General features: G+C 40.6%; 1 protein-coding gene across 6 annotated transcripts; it reads right to left on the reverse strand.

The window, feature by feature from the left end:
• Nucleotides 1-3,703: 3,703 nt before the first annotated feature.
• Nucleotides 3,704-17,916, reverse strand: GNG4 (G protein subunit gamma 4). 6 transcript variants are annotated; one of them, XM_066180450.1, is made up of 4 exons: nt 17,269-17,534; nt 12,219-12,293; nt 10,824-10,929; nt 3,704-4,552 (listed from the first exon to the last, which is right to left on the reverse strand). In XM_066180450.1, the coding sequence occupies exons 3-4, from the start codon at nt 10,917-10,919 to the stop codon at nt 4,424-4,426; spliced, it is 225 nt and encodes a 74-aa protein (XP_066036547.1). In that variant the 5' UTR covers nt 10,920-10,929; nt 12,219-12,293; nt 17,269-17,534; the 3' UTR covers nt 3,704-4,423. The 6 variants fall into 6 exon arrangements, with proteins under 6 accessions (XP_066036547.1, XP_066036549.1, XP_066036544.1 ...); XM_066180452.1 differs by lacking the exon at nt 12,219-12,293 and adding an exon at nt 16,962-17,003; XM_066180447.1 differs by lacking the exons at nt 12,219-12,293; nt 17,269-17,534 and adding an exon at nt 17,847-17,916.
• Nucleotides 17,917-19,160: the final 1,244 nt, after the last annotated feature.

A 19,160-nucleotide genomic window follows, 5' to 3' on the forward strand; every position in this document is an offset into this window, starting at 1 on the left:
TGTAACATTTATTCGGGTAAGTTTGCACACTATGTTTCACACATTACTATTTAAGTCAGTCTAATGACTTAAAGTATTAATTTTCAGTAAAAGAAGCCTCTATTTCCTAGGAACCAATCCTCCCCCAAGTTTCCTTTAGTCTCCTTGAAAAAACAAATCCATATTCTGATGCAGACCCAAAGGACAGCCATAATTATGGCATTTTCTAGGAAAATTATGTATACAGATTTTTATCCCTATATAATGAAGAGATAGGAAAAACTATATAATCAGGTCCTTTCAAAGCACATATTTTGTTACTCTTTTGATATCAAAAATCCAACTGGGTAAATGATTGCCTTATTGAAGTTTAGGCTTTAATATGCACCTTTACAGACTCTTGCCAAAGTGTTCTTTCCTTCTGTTGGACCTGATCCTGCTGTAAGTCACTGCAAAAATGCCTGGTTGCAACATCCTTATGAATAATCATTTACCTTAGTGCCACTGACAGCAAAAGTTGTATTTATTTTAACCTATGGTGTGATGTAGAATAGCTTAGTTGAAACTTCCCTCCATATTTTTCTCCTCCTTTGACCATAATTTCATGGAAGTTAGCTTAAAAATTTTGCCTATCAGCACCAGCCAAGCACCCTGCTACAGCCTACCCTATGATATAGGAAGCAAAGAAGGGGAATTTAGTATATAATAGAGAGGAGGAAAAATAGTTTTTAGGATTGAAATGGTAGCATCTTAAATTCAAAGTAGACCAAGGAGATGAATCTGATGGACACAAAACAGCCAGTCCCACATGTGCTACTGAGACATTACAATTTCCATCCATTGGGAACTCTCATTTCATCAGAGCAGCAAGAGTTGAGATATGAAGAAAGGATTACTCATAACATGTCAAAACCCCCTTGAATCCAATTCTGTTCTGAAGTTCTCACTCTGTGAGATGACAGCCCCAACTGACACAGTTAAGAGAGCACTCATTGCTTTCTGGGCCTGAACTACAATTAAACAAGCCTAATGGCACATGAAATGAAACAGAGAGAGAGAGAGAGAGCAGTACAGCATTAGGATGGCAGCAGGTCTGGTTTTGTTTTCATTGAAATTAGTAGGAGTCAGATCAGACCGTTTGAGGAAAATATAAACTCATTGCTTCAGCCTACGAGAAACCTTTCTGTTAGATAAATCCACGTTTTGGAGAGAGAGCTTTTTTAATATCATTCTATACTTCATGATATAATATGTATTCATTATTTAGAAAAATGTGCAAAATCATTCAGATATTTTTGTGTAGAGCTGAGGCAGGAAGCTTAAGCATGAAACTCAAGTATCAATAGCAGATTATCCAAACTGCCTCAAAGGTCAAAGCAGCACAAAATATAATAATGACAAAGACATTTTATGGTTTGCTGGGATTGGAGAAAAATACATTCTTTTAAATGCTGATTTGTGGGTCAAGCTGGCATTAAAAAAAATGAACCAGATGATGCCATTCTCTTTCAAATAGTCAATTTTTTGATGGTATTCTTAAGGAAAGTAATATATTTGTATGCAATCCAAAGCTGTTACAATTTTATTTGAAGTGCTGATCTTCCAAGCTCACCTCACCTTCTTCCCCCTCAAATTACTAATTTGCCAATAGTGTATCTTCATTCAAGGAACTGGTAAATAAGGCCTGAGGATATTAAAGAAAGATGTTCTGTTTTCCAGTAAGGAATTATGCTTCTACAGTTTAACCTCTTCAAGCACATTATAGATATCTGCTAACATAAATATGCACTTTATGGCATTCCATGTATTTCTTTTTTTTTTTTAATTAGAAGCATGAAATCATCTTAATAGATACATTTTCTTTTTTTTTTTTAACCTAATGAAATTTATGAATTGATGAAAGAAGCCACAAACATGGGAACCACCTATTTAAAACATAACTCCAACACATTCACAACTCCTTGAAGAAAAATTTTGGAGAAAAACCCGATGATCAAAAGAATGGCATTCTCCTCTTGTGAATAATAATTCTGGATTTTTTGTAAATGCAGCTCTTGTAACCAGAGACGTTCAAAAGCACTGAAATGTTTCAATCTCAGGATGTCAGACACTAACCCCAACTGGAAACAGAAAACAAGCTGTTTGCAATACTGTAATAAGCTGCGGCAATTTTGTTATTTTAGATGGGAATGTTAATGATGAGCCACAACTGCAAGTTGTTACAAAGCCTTTGAGAATAAAGCTGCATGCCCTATATTCTCCTCCCATGCTGTTCCAGTTAAAACCATACATGCGGAAGGACAAATGAAAATGTTGCCATGGTGATCAGAGCAGTTACCAAATCATGTACACTGTAGGAAGGATTCCCTAAAGAACCTTATTAAGCATTTTGTTGCTCTTTTTTAATAAATATTTTCAGAAAGCCTTTTTTTATTTTGCTGTCAATAAAATAGCTACTCAGTTAGCTCAACCCCTATTTCTCTACCCCCAAAATAAAAACACACCATAGATTAAGAAATATTCTTATTAAAAGTTAGGAATGGGATTCTTAAGCTGAAAACTTTGAAATGGGAACCAAGGATGAGCTTCTTCAAGACACTTGAATGTTTTTCAGCATAGGTATGTCAAGCCTGCTAAGATAATGACGTCTTCCGCTGCCCAGTTCAAAAACCTAATCTTTGAATGAAAGACATCCCAAAAGCCTGTTGGTTAAAAGGAATACAGTTATGTAGGGGTTTTTAACAATAATATTGCATGAGAGACATGAGGTGAGTTCTGCCAGCAGCAGAAACACCATCCAAAGCCCCCTGTCTTGTGTGCCCAGACTAGTAGCTGAACACAGTTGGGTGAGGCACATTTTGCAAGTTGAATGGCAAAGAAAACAAAACCTGTCCAATGCAGACATCTTGTATTTCCACTGCACAAAACAGTACAATGGACATCGATGGAAATTGCTAAAAATAAGCTAGAGAAGGTACGTGCACTTTGGGGAAAATGCACATGGCTTTGTTCACCAAGCAGCCCTTTTTAACGTCTAAATTCAGCATTTAAGAATATCCCAAGGCCCTCAGTTCCTCAGCTAGTTTTTTGCCTTGCAGGTATTTAAGATGTTTATGGAATACAAGTTTGTGCAGAGGAAGGGAGGAAGCTTGATGTGTTATGGTGGCTGTTCAGAGTCTCAGCTCAGACTGGTGCAGCTCTCCAACAAAATTGTCTCCTGCCTTATGGGGCTGGCTGATATAGTGTATATATCGGGTACTGCAGTGAGACAACTGTCCTAATGCATCGAATTGGAAAAGAGCTTTCATTTTTTTTTAATAGGAGAAGAAGAGAAAAAAAAAAAGTCTGTAAAGTAACAGTTGCTTCCATCAGGTGCCTTGTATGATGAGCTTAATTTTACTTCATGAAGAAGGCAGTCTTATTTCACACCTCATTCTTTTCCTCTCACTCCACTTTGGAGTCAAAAAAAGAAAAGTCCCAGAACCTCCACAAATTACTTGCTGACAACTTAACTAATCTGTGGCCACAAAATACACAAACATAGCGGCTGTCAACAGCACAGTGGTCTTGCTGCATATCCTAGAACAACATTTATTTACCATTACTCTCCATCCCCATGAAGTCCTACTCTCATGGGCAAAAGCATGTAGAGGGCTGCTCAGAAAATGTAATTCCCCCCTCCCTGTGCTGTTCAGAGCAGTTTTACACTCCCCACTAAAACACTCAGGAACACTTATTTCACACTTCAGTGAACTTTCTAAATAATTTAAATCATTATCATTCAAAACAAGATACAAGCAACCACATTTTTCTACAGTTTTATTGATGCAATCCTGGTGTGTGATTATACATCTTCATTCTGCTCGTAGCCACAGTGGCATTTTACTGGGATTGTTGTTGTAGTCAAGTTTCTTACAGTCTTCAGAAAACATATTTATAGACACCACTTACTGTATAAGACCAATCACTCTAAACATTGTAATTCACTGGGACTTTTTCCTAAATAGTGTTACTTGAGGAAAAGGTCACACTACTCACTTTAGATAGAAATTTGTAAAGGCAATTGAACTGAATTCACCTTCCAAAGAAAATAAGAATGTTAAAAATAGCTTCGAGAATTGGTATGACTCATTTAGGTCCCAGAAAAATCTATGACTGGCAAAGATATCTACAATTTGATACTGTACTTGATATTTTCATTAAGACCAAAAGAATATTTATGAAGAACTGAAATTAAACTTGTACATTGCTCTGAAAGATAAGCATTATCTTGAATTTTTTAGGGTGTTTTCTTATTTTAAGGGGTTTTTTAAGCAGAAATTGTACTACCTTCCAAAAATATTGTAGTTAAGGGGTAAGTATTGACATCTAAAGAAAAAAATGCTAACAGCATGCAACACTGATACCAAGTTTTAGCAGATGACATTTTTAATTGAAAACTGACTCAAAGGATAGTACAAAAGAGTTTCTTCTCCCTAAAGGGATTTTCAGATGCAGGTACAGGAATAATAAGGGGATCTTCTCCAATGTGTGCATCACAATATGCCAATAAATCTGCTGCAGCCTTGGATACCTAATAGAAGAGAAGAGAGAACTACTGTAACACTTAATTCTGAACCAATCTGAATTGCATAAATATTCTTCATAGAACAAATGATAATGGAAGCTATTGTAAAACAGGGAGTAGATTGCTTTATCCTTTAAATATAAGACATATCTCTCCATTTTTTCTTCCTAGGCCTGGTAATCCTTACATACATTTTATCTAACATAGTGACATAGATGGTATCCATTGATATCAACCATGTCAAGCTGTTCCTCTCCATCAGGAGGAGGTCAGGAGCACATAGTCACTAAAACATTCATATGTTAACCACCCATAAGCAACAAGAATTCTCTTTGAAGTGTCTGTTTCTGTAGAGAAACCTGCTTCAGCTCTTACTCCCATTCATTGGTTTTAACGTTTTCCACACACACTCCCTACCCTTTGCTCCTCTGGTTGCAAAATAAGAAGTTATTTAGGCACATGACCGTGGAATTAAAAATAAACAATAAATCAGGAACAAAACTTGAACACCACATGTTAAAGCTCTCATTTAAGCTAAATACTGCTCTTTTCAATGAAGCAAGACTAATGTTGTCTGCTCAGTAAATTACTATAAGTAGTCCTTTATGCACAGCATTCATTTAAACTTGAGCACTACCTTAATATTTTTAACTTAATATTTTTATACTTCTAAAGTAAGAAATTCTCAAGTCTCTAAATTCAGAACATGGGTTCATGCTTACTGAAAGTCTACAAAAATACAAATACATACAAAAATGTAGCAGTGTGTTGAATATTTGCAATGTAAGCTATTTTGCATTAAATGAAAAATGAAACATTAAACCTTACAATTTTTGCTTCTTTGTGCCATATGAATATTAGTGGCAGTAGACCATAGTGAATCATTTATTTTTTCAAGAATTTAGAAAGTATATACAAATTTTTTTTGTTCTGCTCAGTCAGTAAGATATTCACAGCTATCTGTATCACTTTGCTTTGGTGAATTATTGGGTTTTCAATAGTTGATAGTTGAGAAAATGAATTCTGGAGTCTTTACAAAGAAGTCTTTTCTCTGAGCACCATGACAGCTTGTCCCTTGTCAAACACTGAGGTCAGCATGTTTGCACATCTAGAGTGAAGAGAAGAAACAAATTGCATTTCTGGTATTTTTCTAGCAGGTGTGTCATCAATGCTAGCTTTAAACTTCCTCACACCCTGCGTGCTTTGACATGAACCTAGCCCATAGTAGGCTTCAGATTAGACCTATGAAGTCAATGGGTATTGAATCAGAATTTGCATGAAATTTGAGTGAACTTCTGAAGACAGTTACGGACTCTTTATTTCTTTATTTTCTTTAATTTCTGTATGCCTCTGTAGAATGCTTAAACCTATGGAGAACCTGTGGTTGGCACCCCAGTATAGACTATCCCCCTAATGGAGGAAATAAGAGTGTTAAGGTTATTTAAAATTAGTTTGTCTTTGAATTGGCCTGTAAGACAAAAGGGTGGCAGAGACATTACATGTGAACCGAAAGCTGCTAGGCATAGGTGAAACAGAAAACGGAATAAATCAGAAGAGATGTTCACAAGAACCAGTGCTTCTCAAGAAAGAAGAAGGTTAAAAAAAAAAAAAAAAAAGTGGAGATATATATATTTGAGGTCTGGTATACAGACCTCAAAGTACAAAGGATTGTAATGATTTTCCTGTGATGATCTTGTTTGCTCCATGCACGCATAAGCAACATCAACCCAAGTATATTGCTTTTCGTTCAATGGAAGAGAAATACAATTTCAGATCCCATTCTTAGAAGGGATAAAACCAATAATATAATCTCCTGTTTCTCTACGTATTGCTGTGTTTTGATACGATATAACAAAAAAAATGATGTTTCACCAGAGAAAGCTCAGCATATATTTCTGTACCTAACTCACCCTGTAATGCTGGTAGGAATGTTGTAAAGCAGAGTAATATATTCACAGAATCACCTGGGATGGAAAAGACCTTTCAAATTATCAAGTCCAGCCTTGGACCTAACACCACCTTGTCAACTAAACCATGGCACTTGGTGCCACATCCAGTCTTTTCTTAACTCCGGGGACGGCAACTCCACCACCTCCCTGGGCACCCCACTCCAATGCCCTATCACTCCTTTCTGTGAAGAGAAACCCTTCCTTCAATGTCATAGTGTTTAAGTCATATTTTACTTTGCTTTTAAACAAACCATAGTACAATGTATTTAAAAACAAACCTGCAACAAGAAACTGAGGAGCGTGATCGCTGTCACAAACTAAACCTGGCCATATATTTTCATCCTTTAAACAAAGAGAAGGTTTTGAGAGGGAAATTCCTCCCACTGGGATTACAGTAGTCATGAAAGTGAATAATAACCATTTCCTCACTAAAAGCAGAGTAACTTAGGCCTGCACAGTGGAATAATGGCCATTCACAACAGGGAGTTAAATGAGCTGATCACAGTCCAGGAGCAATGAAAACACGAGTTCCTGCTGCTGTGAGCAGTGTTGGCAAAGTCAGACCTGTGGCCCAAAAAAGAGCAAAATGCAATATTGCCTCCAGCAAGTTTCCTGCTCAGTGTCCTTATTGGGAAGAGCAGTGGTGGAAGGCCTGTGCACTGAGCATGGCACCAAGGCTCCAGCAGGGATGGCTGCTTGGGCACAGGCAGCACCCAGAGGTGCCCCATGGCCAGGGCTGCAGGCTGTGTTGTACACATTGATGTGCTGATCATCCCCTTATGCCATGGAAGGAGTTAAATGGAGCCCAGTCTATCTTGCCTTTGGGGTTATTTGTAGCTGAATGTTGCTGGACAGCTTCAAAATAGCTTTTCCTAAGAATTAAAATAAATGCATGTGATTTGAATATTCAAATGAAGTGAACACATTTATCATGTCAGCTTTCTTACGTGATACGACTTGGTCTGCAAATTCAAGGTAATTTATACATATTACAGAAGTGGCTAAAGAAAAAGATCAGGCTCCACTTTGATTGATGAATTCTATCAGAAAGTTAACATTTCATTTTTAAAGAACCTTTTAAGGTGTATGGATCAGAAGAGATGAAATATATAGGTATCACACTGATCTCACATTTTGTAGAATCACTTCTACTCTCTGTAGCAAAAACCACATCTGGTTATCAAATTAACAAAAGGGGGGGAAAATCCAACAAAACATTCAACCCTGATGCTTTAAAGAATTAGTGTCAGGAGTACTGTGAAATTTTACCATTACATTTCAGAGTAACAGAGGTGATAAAAACTGCCAGAGTTAGAACATCCTGTTAGCTGCACTAATAATTATAAGCTTCAGTGACAGGGCAAAATGCTGCAATTACAAAGTCTTCTGCCATGTCATGGATTGTGACTAATTACCATCCTTGCTACAACACCCACTCTGCTTATCCTTTACATCTAAAACAAAGAGATTCACACACATTTATTGGCATTCTCACCGTTCAACTCCCAACACTATTCAGGACCAGCTAGGAATACTTTCTGTCTTCCTAGGGAAAAAGAAAATGGAATGATAACTGATTTGCCAAGGATCTTAAATGTCAGAGGACTCTTGCTTTTCTGGTTGCAAAGAGAAGATGAAGTAGTGCTTTATTCTGAGCACGACTCTGATAAACGCCAATACTAACTTTGCTTTCTCAATTTTACTGCAAGCATCTTTAGAAGACACATTATTCTACTAGTCACAAGGCCACTGTTCATCTGATTTACTTTGGTGTTTCCCAGCTTGGCATCTGCATTTCCAGCTTCCTATGTACTTCTCCATTGTAACTCTAGCTGTTCCTTTGCCAGGTAGGGCAGATTCAGTTATGATCCTTCTGGGATTCCTATGGTTTACAAAAAAACCCTCAGTAATCCTCCTTCCAACTACTGATCAATACACCAATAACTCCATCCTTCTCTTTCAAGTTGTCCAGTTTCTTTTACACCTCAGCAGTGAGTTGTCTTTGTGGAACCTCAGAACACAGCACTGCTTCGCTGCTCTGACTGGCTAGAGAACTTAATGGGACTTCTTAAATTAGTTGAAAAATCCAGAACACAGTGGGGAGTCAGCAACTATCAACATACTTTTAACTACAACATTTTAATTGAGCAGACCCAACTCTTGCTGGTTACGGCAGTTACTGTGCATGGGAAACAAAGTGCCTCTGTAGTCGAAAAATAAACTGGAACTTCTGATTTCCCCAGTCAGTAACACAGACACCTCTTCAATGTTAGCAGTGTGGTCCTGCCTATTGTGGCAATAACAACTTGGCTATAACTATTTGCAAAAGAGGGTTTAATTAAATTATTTGGAAAGCTCTGATCTTTTGTTAAATGTCTAACTAGTTTAACCAGAAAAAAAGAAAGTAAGTTTATTTATCTGCCTTTACAGTGATCATTTGAGAACTTAAAATCTCCTGTTGAAACCACTGAAAAGTCTCTTGGTAAAATCTGAATCACTTAACTGATTCAAGATTAAAAAGCCAAGCGGATTTTGAAGGAATAAAAAGCCAATCAACCGCTTCTCACAATCCCTCATATGCTTGTTCAAAGAAATTCTAGAAATCAAGGCATTTTGAAAAGTTGTATTTGTTTTACGTTAGTATAGGTACCCTCATAATTCTAAAACATGTCAGATTTTCTTTGGTGTGTTTTTGGTCCCAGGCTGTTTCAAAAGGTGAAATAATTGCACTTTCAAGCTACCTGTGTTTTAGGTCTGTCACATTTGCTAATAACTGTGGTTTTTTAAATTAAACTGGCTGTAAAAATAACCTATGTCTTTCTTGCTTATGTAATTAAGAACATTAAACACCTAACTAATGAAGCTATTTGCATAACTGACCTAATGATGTGGGACGTGACAGTTACCACGGTATACATGGAAGCAAGTTTAAGACAATCCACTAAGTATGAACAATTTCAAGGGCCAATAAACTGGGCCATATTTTTCCAGCCCTTTCCTCTGCCACCCACACCCTCCCTTGTCCGTTCTGTTCATGCATCTGCAATATGACCAGGGTTGGGACTAACCAAGGCAGAGCTTCTTTTACTGCAGGAAACAAACAGCTGTCCCTGTGAACAGGTTATGTGATGAATTTGTGACACACTATGAAATAGAGAAACTACTTTTGCAAATCCAATGGCCTCATAAGAAGACATGGCTAAAAACGGCCACAAAACAGAGCAACTGAAATTTCTTTTCTCATATGAGCAAGACTGACCACCCATGAACTGCACTAATATTTCGGAATTATAAATACTACTTTTCCAGCTGGTGAGTTTGTGATCTTACACTATTTTAAAAATCATACATATATACTACCATCCACACACTAAGGATGGGTGGACAAACAGACTGAGTTTCACTCACTCTTCACTACAGGAAGATTTTAATGTACAACATTTCTAAATTGTGCCTAATCTCAGTTACAATTTGTAACAACTCAGTTACAGTTGTTTGCAGAGAACTGGGCAATTTTAATGCATCGCTTTTTAAAGATGGAAAGACTAAAAACTTCTTCCTTGTAGAGACTGGATTTTTTATGAAAATAATTATTTGCTATTTTCGGAGGCAGAGGGCAAAAGAAATGAGCATTGCTTTCTTAAAAAGTTCTATGGCATTATTCGCTTCTAGGTGCTTGACATTTCACAAAATTTTAGCCTAGTGGAAAGCAGAATGACATGCAAGAATAATCTACAGGATGTTTTGTTTAAAAAAACCTGAAAATTTCTTTTTAATAGTGCCTTTAATGATAATATTTAATCCATATGTATTTAGAGGCATGATGAAACCAAATCTTCACATACATGTTATCAAGTGTGAAGAATCATAACTGCACACTGCAATCATATACATCTTTTGTGCAATGACATCTGCACTAAAACAAGACAAAGCAAAGCAATTCAGCTTGTCTCATCATTATTCAAAATTTCTGCAATATCTTAAGGACTTATTCCAATTCTTAAATGAGAAAAACCAAGAAACCAGAGCTGCAGTTAAATTTAGCTACAGGTGACAAAGAAGAGCATCTGTGCGCCTGCCAGCTGATTTCAAGTATTTCACAAAATACCACTTTTGACAAATGTAACAGACACTCACACAGAAGCTGACTTGAAGCGAGGCTTTGGAAATCACTTCACTAGAATCCACCAGTCAGTATGTACCTCACTCACAGTACTGAATATTGTTTTATTGCTCAACACAGATTCTTGATTTCTGCATGATTAAAGACATGCTGTTCCACAAACTAGTCAGTGAATTCAAAACATCAACAATAAGTCCAAGTTTACCTTCATTCTATCCATGTATGCTTCCATTTTCAACTGCTCCACAGCTTTCCTGGCTTGAGAAATACTGGTTGTACTGTTTGACACTAGTTCCTTCATTTTGTTTTTCCTGGAAGAGACAAAGTTGAGACCATTTAAAGAACAGGTAGAAAATGCAGCAATCACTGAGAGGACAGCTATCTGAACTCTAACCAACCCTTGCCCACCACATCAACAGTGGCAGGCTCTTGGTCACGAATACAAAGCAGACACCATTCATTTCTGCTCTCGTGCTCCATGGCACCTTGTGGCATTACATATTTGCATCCTCAATCGTCAGCATTTGAATCCTGCAAATGACACACAAATGCAGAGCACATAGCCATGACTTCAGTGTGAAAATGGTTGCCCTGGTTCTTGTTGCCAACACAGACAGCTGCTCACAAACAGGCCTTGCAGGCATTGCACAGTTTGGCTCCATGCCCCAGTTACACCTAGAAACATCAAAACAAGCTCAGAAATGTGTGCAGTGGAAATGAATGCCACAGCGCTCTCACCGAGCATCAGAGGGAAATTGTAAGACAGAGAACGAGTCAGAATTCTGACTATCAATAAAACAAGTTTAGAAATGACATAACAGATTAAGAAGAAATAATGGAGTGGTTTCCAACGTTCTGCTTAGACACCCCAGCAAAGTCTAAAGATGACTAAACCCAGTACAGTACACTCTACAGGACAGGAATGCTCTCTTTATAAGAGATCTGCTGCTCTTGGGAAGGGACATCTAGGTAAGGTATGTCAGTGTTTGGTTCTGTTGCACTGCTGTTCCCTGAGGGATTAAGAGTAAATTAACTCAATATCCAGCAGTCCTCAGCACCGTTACCAAATGAGTCGAGACGTCCACATTCAGACCTTGACTAACTCACAATATTTATGCCAGAGGTGGTCTGCATGTGAGAGCCCCTTGTGCTGACACCTCTATGCAACACTGGCCCAGCACAAGGAACAGTCACTATTTTGAAGTCACCGGAGGCTAGACTAAGGCCACATGGAAAGATGATGGCATACAGATGACCCAGACAGGCCCCAGACTAGTTGTACTACCTAGTAGGACTGGATGATGAGGTTTCAATCAGGCAACGTTCCCCTGTGGTCCTTACCACAAGTGCCACCTGCAGCCAGATTAGTCTGGCACCAAGCCTCACAAACCAATACAAAGTTCAGCAAAATGCAAAGGACACAGGGTGTGAGAGGCAGATGAGACACAGGAGGAAAACGCACACGAGGAGGCATTTTGCACTGCTACCAAGGCAGTTTTAGGCTCAGGCCTTTCAAAATGAATGCTTCCAGCTTATTTCTGGATAAGAAGCAAACATCTATAACCACACAAATTTCCCTTCTTGAACCTTGATAGCTTACCTGATCCAGTCACTGGGGTGTAAGATATAAACAGGAAATAAAGTAGGACACTGGAAATGGTCTTGTAAAAAAAACCTGTATGTACAATATCCCTGGTTAGACTCAAGAGAAGTACACAATCCATAGTACAGAAAGAATGGAAGAATAATTTTTTAGCTACTTTGATTTTGCAAAACACAAATGCTCAGAGACAAGGCAAAGACAGTTGTTCCTTCTCACAGCCTGGTATGAAGCAGACTGTTTCTAAAAATCAGTAACCTGTGCTGTAAAACAGGATGGTGGAATACAAATGCCATGGTGGGCCATGCTCAACACTAATTTAAAGAAACAGTAGAATCCTTCTTTCAGGTCTAATATAGGCAGAGAAATGCTACTTTAAAATTTATTAATTGTGCCAAACAAAACAAGAGCTTTAACATATGCCAAGACAAAGAACAGGTTTTCTGCATATACATGTGTCATTTGAATGGAACACAAGTTTCCCCCGTGCATGCTCTGATGAAATAAAATCATGTCAGAACACAGCAGGTTCTTTGTCTTCATCCTTGTTTACAATTTTTCAACTCATATTCTTCACAAGGCACAGGACTGAATACATGTGGAGGAACTGGCTTTGCATCAAATACCGGGTACTGTATGAATATCCACAACCAAGCCACAGCCTCCAATCACTTTTGAGATTTGTTTTGAGTTGCAGTGGAAAGCCAAACAGCAAAAAGGATACAAGACATTCACAAAAGGAGAAGGTTCTGAATTACAGCTCATCTCCGGACTTCTTGTTCAACTCAACCCCCTCACTTTTAAGTATCAACCTATCCATAAAAATTAGAATAAACACGTTTAGCTTTGTTTACAAAATGACACCCCCACAAGAGTGAATAATTTAAATTTTATCATCTCCACATCTACCTTACTAATGATCACAAAGTCAAAAAAATTCAAGGCTAAATCAAGTCAGAGGTCTTTCTACATTTGCCACATACATTTAAGTTACACTGAATTAAGCAACTGCAGCTCCTTGAACAGTCAATTCCAGATCTCCCAAGCTTTTCTGGCAATTCATTCACTCATACTGTAAAAAGCTATAAGCATTTGAGTTAGACAATTTGAACTGTCACTGGCTACAACAAAGTTGGAAAGAACACTGTTCACAGTACTTCTAGCCAGTGTTTAAGCATTTATAGAATAAGGATTGAGTTAAGTCCATAGTAAAATTTTGAAAAGGCTATTAGGCATAAAAATTCAAACCATGTTTCTAAAGCAATGCCACAAAGATAATATATTCCTACCTATATTCTGAAATACCCAATAGGAAAATTTAAAAAAAGAAAATATGTATCTTGCCTAGTAAAGCATTTCACAGTATCAGAAAACAACCAGAATATGAGGCTTCATTAAAAAAAAGAACTTTAAAAACCAACAAAAAAAAAGTCTGGCACTAGGTGTTTCAGACACTGGAGAAAATTACCACTTATCCCCAGCAAGAGGTTTGTTTATACTCTGAAACACAAACATTTGTTCTGTTTCAAATCCTGCTCCAACCTTGGCCTTTACATGCATTTAAATATTTAACTACTATATTTCTGGAAGTGTTTAGCATCCATTTAGGTATTTAATTTCAATTTTTTACAGACAGGTCTGGTTCCATAACTTTGTGTGACTGACTTCTCCTCACATACCAAGCTGCATATACCTCTACCTTTTCTCACTGTCTGCAAACACAGTCCATATCTGTGCCATTATTTAAGGCCCTTTTGCATATGGTGTGATGTTGACAATGAGAACTGTACTCAGTTTCAAACCAGACTGTAATAAAGGTCCTTGTTGCAGGCAAAGCTTTGTATGACACTTGATTCTGTTCTCCTTAGGACCTATGATGATAACCTTAAGCTTAATTTATTAATGAAATAAAATTGTTACTTAGAAATAAAGCTCTGGAGAGAACAGAAATTTTAATTACAAGAGAATCTATTACACACCCATCCCCTGGAATGTGAGGAAGCCTCTCCTTCAAACACCTTCTCACAGGATGAGTTTCATCTAAGGCTGCAGCCTGACAAGTGGATCTGATCCTCTCTCTTAAGATGACTCCTCTTAAACTGTTCAAGTATTCTCTAGGCCTTTAGTCCCACAGGGGACTATCTTTATCTTTATATTGTACCTGGGTAAACAGTCTACAGGATCATGGAATGGTTTATGTTGGAAGGCACCTTTAAAGATCACCTGGTTCAAGGCCCCTGCAATGAGCAGAAACACCTACTATAACAAGTTGCTCAGTGCCCTCTCCAAGTGCCCTGACCTGGAATGTTTCCAGGGACGGGGCATCCACCACTTCTCTGGACAACCTGTTACAGTGTTTCACCACACTCACCTTAATTTTTTTTTCTTCATATCTGGTCTGGATCAACCCTCTTTTAGTTCAAAACCATTACCCTTTGTCCTTTCACAACTGGCCCTGCTAAAAAGTCTGTCCCAGTTTTTCTTTTAAGCCTTCTTTTATTACTGAAAGGCTGCAATAAGATCTCCCTGGAGCCTTTGCTTCTCTGGGACGAACAATTCCAACTCTTTCAGATATTCCTCATAGGAGAGGTACTCCAGCCCCTTGATGTCCTGGGTCCCTCCCCTGCACTCACTCCGACAGGTCAATGTCCTTCCTGTGCTGGGGACCCCACAGCTGGATGCAGGGTGGGGCCTCACCAGAGCCAAGTAAAGGGGCAGAATCACCTCCCTTCACCTGCTGGCCACATCACTTTTGATGTTTAAAAGGAGTAACTTCTCATCATTTGAATTACCTAAACCCCTTGAACCAGAAATTCTCAGCTGGGTTTGCTACTGCTCCTTCCTGGCTGTTTTTACCTTGTATCAATACAGGCAGGCACAGGTCCTGATAATCACTGTAGTTACAGTAACTGTGCTAACCAGCAGCCTGCATGTCACTGCTGCAGCCAGCAGACCTGGATGCTAGAGGAGCTCATTTATGCAGCACAGTATTTTTGTGCAGCACACAGAGTTCATTGACCTAGTCTCTATCGATTCTTCTCTTTTAGGGGAGCACCGACCGCGCTAACAAAGAGCAGTGGCAGCAGCCACACGGCCTTTTTTAGCCCAGCAGTTTCTGCTGACTGGCACCCCACAGCAGACAGCCCTTTCCTAAAGCATCACTCCTGAAAGCTGCACCGACAGCCTCCCAGCCAGCTGCGTTTTCTGCCGTTTTGTTTCGTTTACCTTCCTTCATCCTTTTTCTGGGTCCATGTTACTCATGTGTGCCCAAGATCTTAATTTCCCAGGCTCCTAAAAATGCTCGTGAAGAGCAGATTTTCTTTTTTTGTTTTTACAATGGATGATTGTACCCAACGGAACTTCAAAGGCAAATTTATCTTATGATAATGCAGAAAGCTGCAGAAATATTTGCAGGTATAGCTTGATGCTGCATTGGGGTAAGGAGTGCAACCTTCGCTTATAAAACATTATAAATACTCATTAGTAAAATGCAGAAAAAGTCTAAAAACTTGAGTAACATAGAAGCAAAATTGAATTTTCAAGCTCTTTGGGATGGATTTCTACAAGTAACATGGATGAAAAGCTGCAATTCCCCCCCCCCTCCGCCCCAGCTCCAAGTACAATCTTAAAATGCCATACCATAAAAGCAACTTCTAGAATTCAATCTAAAAAGCCCTAAAACAAATTGCTACCTTAATCTAAAGTGATGGACCTGAAATTACTAGATTAGAAAACCTAGGGTTGACAGCTCCAAAGAACACCTTCCACACAAGCTCTGTGCTTCTTGGACCACACAGCCCAGTAGGAAAGTTAACCCGATCATTCACCTGAGTCCCAGTGACATTAGTGAGAATCATCCTGTAATAATGACCTGCAAACAACATCCTAAATTGAGGAAAGATCGTCACATTTCATTAGCCACTTGCAGGAACATAAGCAGCAAAATTACAGCCTCGCAGCTGTTCGATACCAAACTGGTATACCAGAGAAATTAAAAGAAGAAAAAAAAAAGAAAAAAAAAAAAAGAAATGGAAAGAAATCCAACTTCCCCTGCTATCTCAGTTCTTACTCTAAGATTTATAGCAACTGATTTAGCTCCGTGGAGAGGGAGGGAGGGTAAGGAATCCTTTTCTTTCTCTATCTCGTGGCTGCACAAAGAAATACAAGAAAATTACTACAGCTTTTCACTCCATCTCCTAAGGGCTTAGTAGTACAAGCAGAAATTATTAGATTAAAAGCAAGAACTATTGTTCACGATAAGGAAAGAATGCAATTTTCATAACGTAAACGTGGTGACTTTGAAAATAACTTCTCATGTAACTGCAAATCAATGAAACTCCAACAGCTCAGTTCTCATCTAACATATCCAGTACTATATCCAGTCCAATTGTCAAGTTCCACAAATTCTTGCCACCAGACCCAAGTTTTTACTCAAAAATATCATCTTGCTTCTCACCATTAAAAAATCAAAGGAAGAAATGGCTGAAATAATGTGATATTTCCCAAGGACAATCTTTTCGTGCAATATTATTTATTATCAGCATACAGGCTATGTAAACATAGAGCCCAGCAAACCATCAGAGATTTGGAAAGTCTGAGGCAGAAAGATTATTCCTGGCTACTATTCTACCCCTTTAGCTAATTTTGAAAGATAGCTGTGAGCTTTCAAAGAAATACACAGGGAATTTTGATTATTCCACTTGAACCCCGCTTAAAACGGATTTGAACAGAATTGTAACCTACAAGGTAGGGAGAGCGCCTCCGGGAAGCTCGGCACTGCATCACCTGCAGGGCAGAAGCGTTTTTCAAGTTGTTTTTCCGAGTTTTCTGTCTCACTGCACTGCCCTAATGGCTGTGGTGTGGAGCAGCTCGAGCACCACACATCAGCGATCACCGCCGGCAGCAGCCGGGCAGCGGGAGTTACTCCTCCGTCAGGGCGAGCCAGTCAGCAGGAAAAGCGGCCGCTTCCTCGAGCCTTCGCCCCAGGCAGCTGACGGAGGAGGAACGAGCACGCCGGGCAGAGACCCCCTCCCCGCCGCCCTCGGGATACCTGGGCTCGGGGCGGGTTCCGGAGAAGGCTGTTCCCGCCGCTGCCAGCGACAACGGAGCCCAAAGCCCGACGCCGGGTTATCCTGCGGGTAAGCGGGAAACTCCTGCTCGCGCGGCCGCCGCCGGCCCTCGTCCAGCCGCAGCAGCCCCCGGGACCGCCGGGTGCCGGGCGGAGCGGCCGAGGCTTTCCCGGGACACCAGCGCCCACCGCGGCGACGGCGACAGCCCCGCGCGGAAACCCCGACCCGCCCTGCGCCGGGCGCCCCGCCCGGCACCTTCTCCCGCCCGGGCCCCGGGCACTCCCTCCCGCTGTCCCTCCCTCTCTCCCGCTGTCCCTCCCTCGCCGAGCGGGGCGGCGGGGGGGCGCGCAGGCCGCGGGCGGCCCCGCGGTGGCACATGGCCCGGCCGCGGTCCCCGGTGCCGCCGCCCTGGCGCTCCGCCTGCCTCTGTCCCTCCTGATTCCTGCTGCAGCCGCCTCCTGCTCCGGCTCCGGCAGGCGCTAGGGATCAAGCGATCATCCAGGTATTCTCAAACAGAATCACAGATCACGGAAACAAAACCCATTCGATTGGAAAAGACCTCTGAGATCGTCGAGTCCAGCCTTTGATCGAACACCGCTCTCTCAAGTAGACCATGGTGATAATCAGCCTTTCCTTAAACACATCCGGGGACAGTGACTTCAGCACCTCCCTGAGCAATCCGTTCCAAAGTTCAATCGCCCTTTACGTGAAGAAATTCCTCCGACTGTCGAACCCGAACCTCCCCTGGCACGGCTTGAGACCGTTCCCTCTCATCCTGTCCACTTGTGACTTGGGAGAAGAGCCCGGTCCCCACCTGGCTACAGCCTCCTTTCCGGTGGTTGTGAGAGCAGCAAGGTCTCCCGAGTTTCCTTTTCTCCACGCTAAACAACCCCCAGCTCTGCAGCCACTCCTCACAGGACCTGAATTCCCTTCACCAAGTTAATTTCCCTTCTCTGGACGTGCTCCAGCACCTCAGTCCTTCCTGAACTGAGGGGCCCAAAACTGAACACGGAATACTCAAGGTGCAGCACAGTAGTCACTGCCCTGGCCAGGGTGCCAGCGGCCTTCTCGGCCACCTGGGCACAGCTGGCTCACGTTCAGCCGGGTGCTGACCAGCACCTCCAGGTCCTTTTCCACCAGGCCACTTCCCAGCCACTGTGTCCCCAGCCTGTAGCGCTGTACCTCAAACAGCAAAGCCTAAAAGGCACTGGGGTTTGGGGTGAGCGCCCACAGCGCCTGCCCTGCCCTCACACCGAGCAACAGAAGGATGATGTAGAAAAGCCTGCTCTGAAGAATGGAACTGCTGAGGGAAACGGGCTGCTTAGACTCACCTTGTCAGGGCTAGTATGTCAGAACAATACAATTCCGCTTGATAGATCCATTTTTATATGCTTCTCCCTGTAAAAGCTGTATGTGTCAGCAGCATTTAAAAGTGCCAATTGACATTTTTCACCGAAAATTTTGTCAGCTGTGATAATCCATCACCAGGATCATGAGAGCCTCATTAATTTTTCCCCATTAAGATGGCTGGTCCCTCTGGAGGGGTGTATGTTTTCTTCTACCTGCCCTCAGCACTTTCTCTCATTCTCATCATAATGGAGCAGAATTTCCAAGTAACATTTGCTTTCTATATGGAAGAGAACAAGGAAGAGTCCTTATTTTAAAAGTGCTTTGGAGCAAGGGGCGCCTCTTCTGAGACTGAGACAATGGCTTTTGGGGTAGTGGCTTGGTAGGAGATGCAACAGGAAGAAGCTAAACATCACTAAATATAAATAGGTAACTTCACAAGCTTCCCATAATTTGAGTTCCAGAAACTGATGGAAACCTCACTAGCCTATGCTGCTGCTCTTTCATTCATGTTCAACCACATAAT

The sequence above is a fragment of the Chamaea fasciata genome, unplaced genomic scaffold (assembly GCF_029207755.1).
Source record: "Chamaea fasciata isolate MVZ Bird 193981 ecotype frontalis unplaced genomic scaffold, bChaFas1.0.hap1 SCAF_3, whole genome shotgun sequence".
In the NCBI taxonomy this organism is placed as follows: domain Eukaryota; kingdom Metazoa; phylum Chordata; class Aves; order Passeriformes; family Sylviidae; genus Chamaea; species Chamaea fasciata.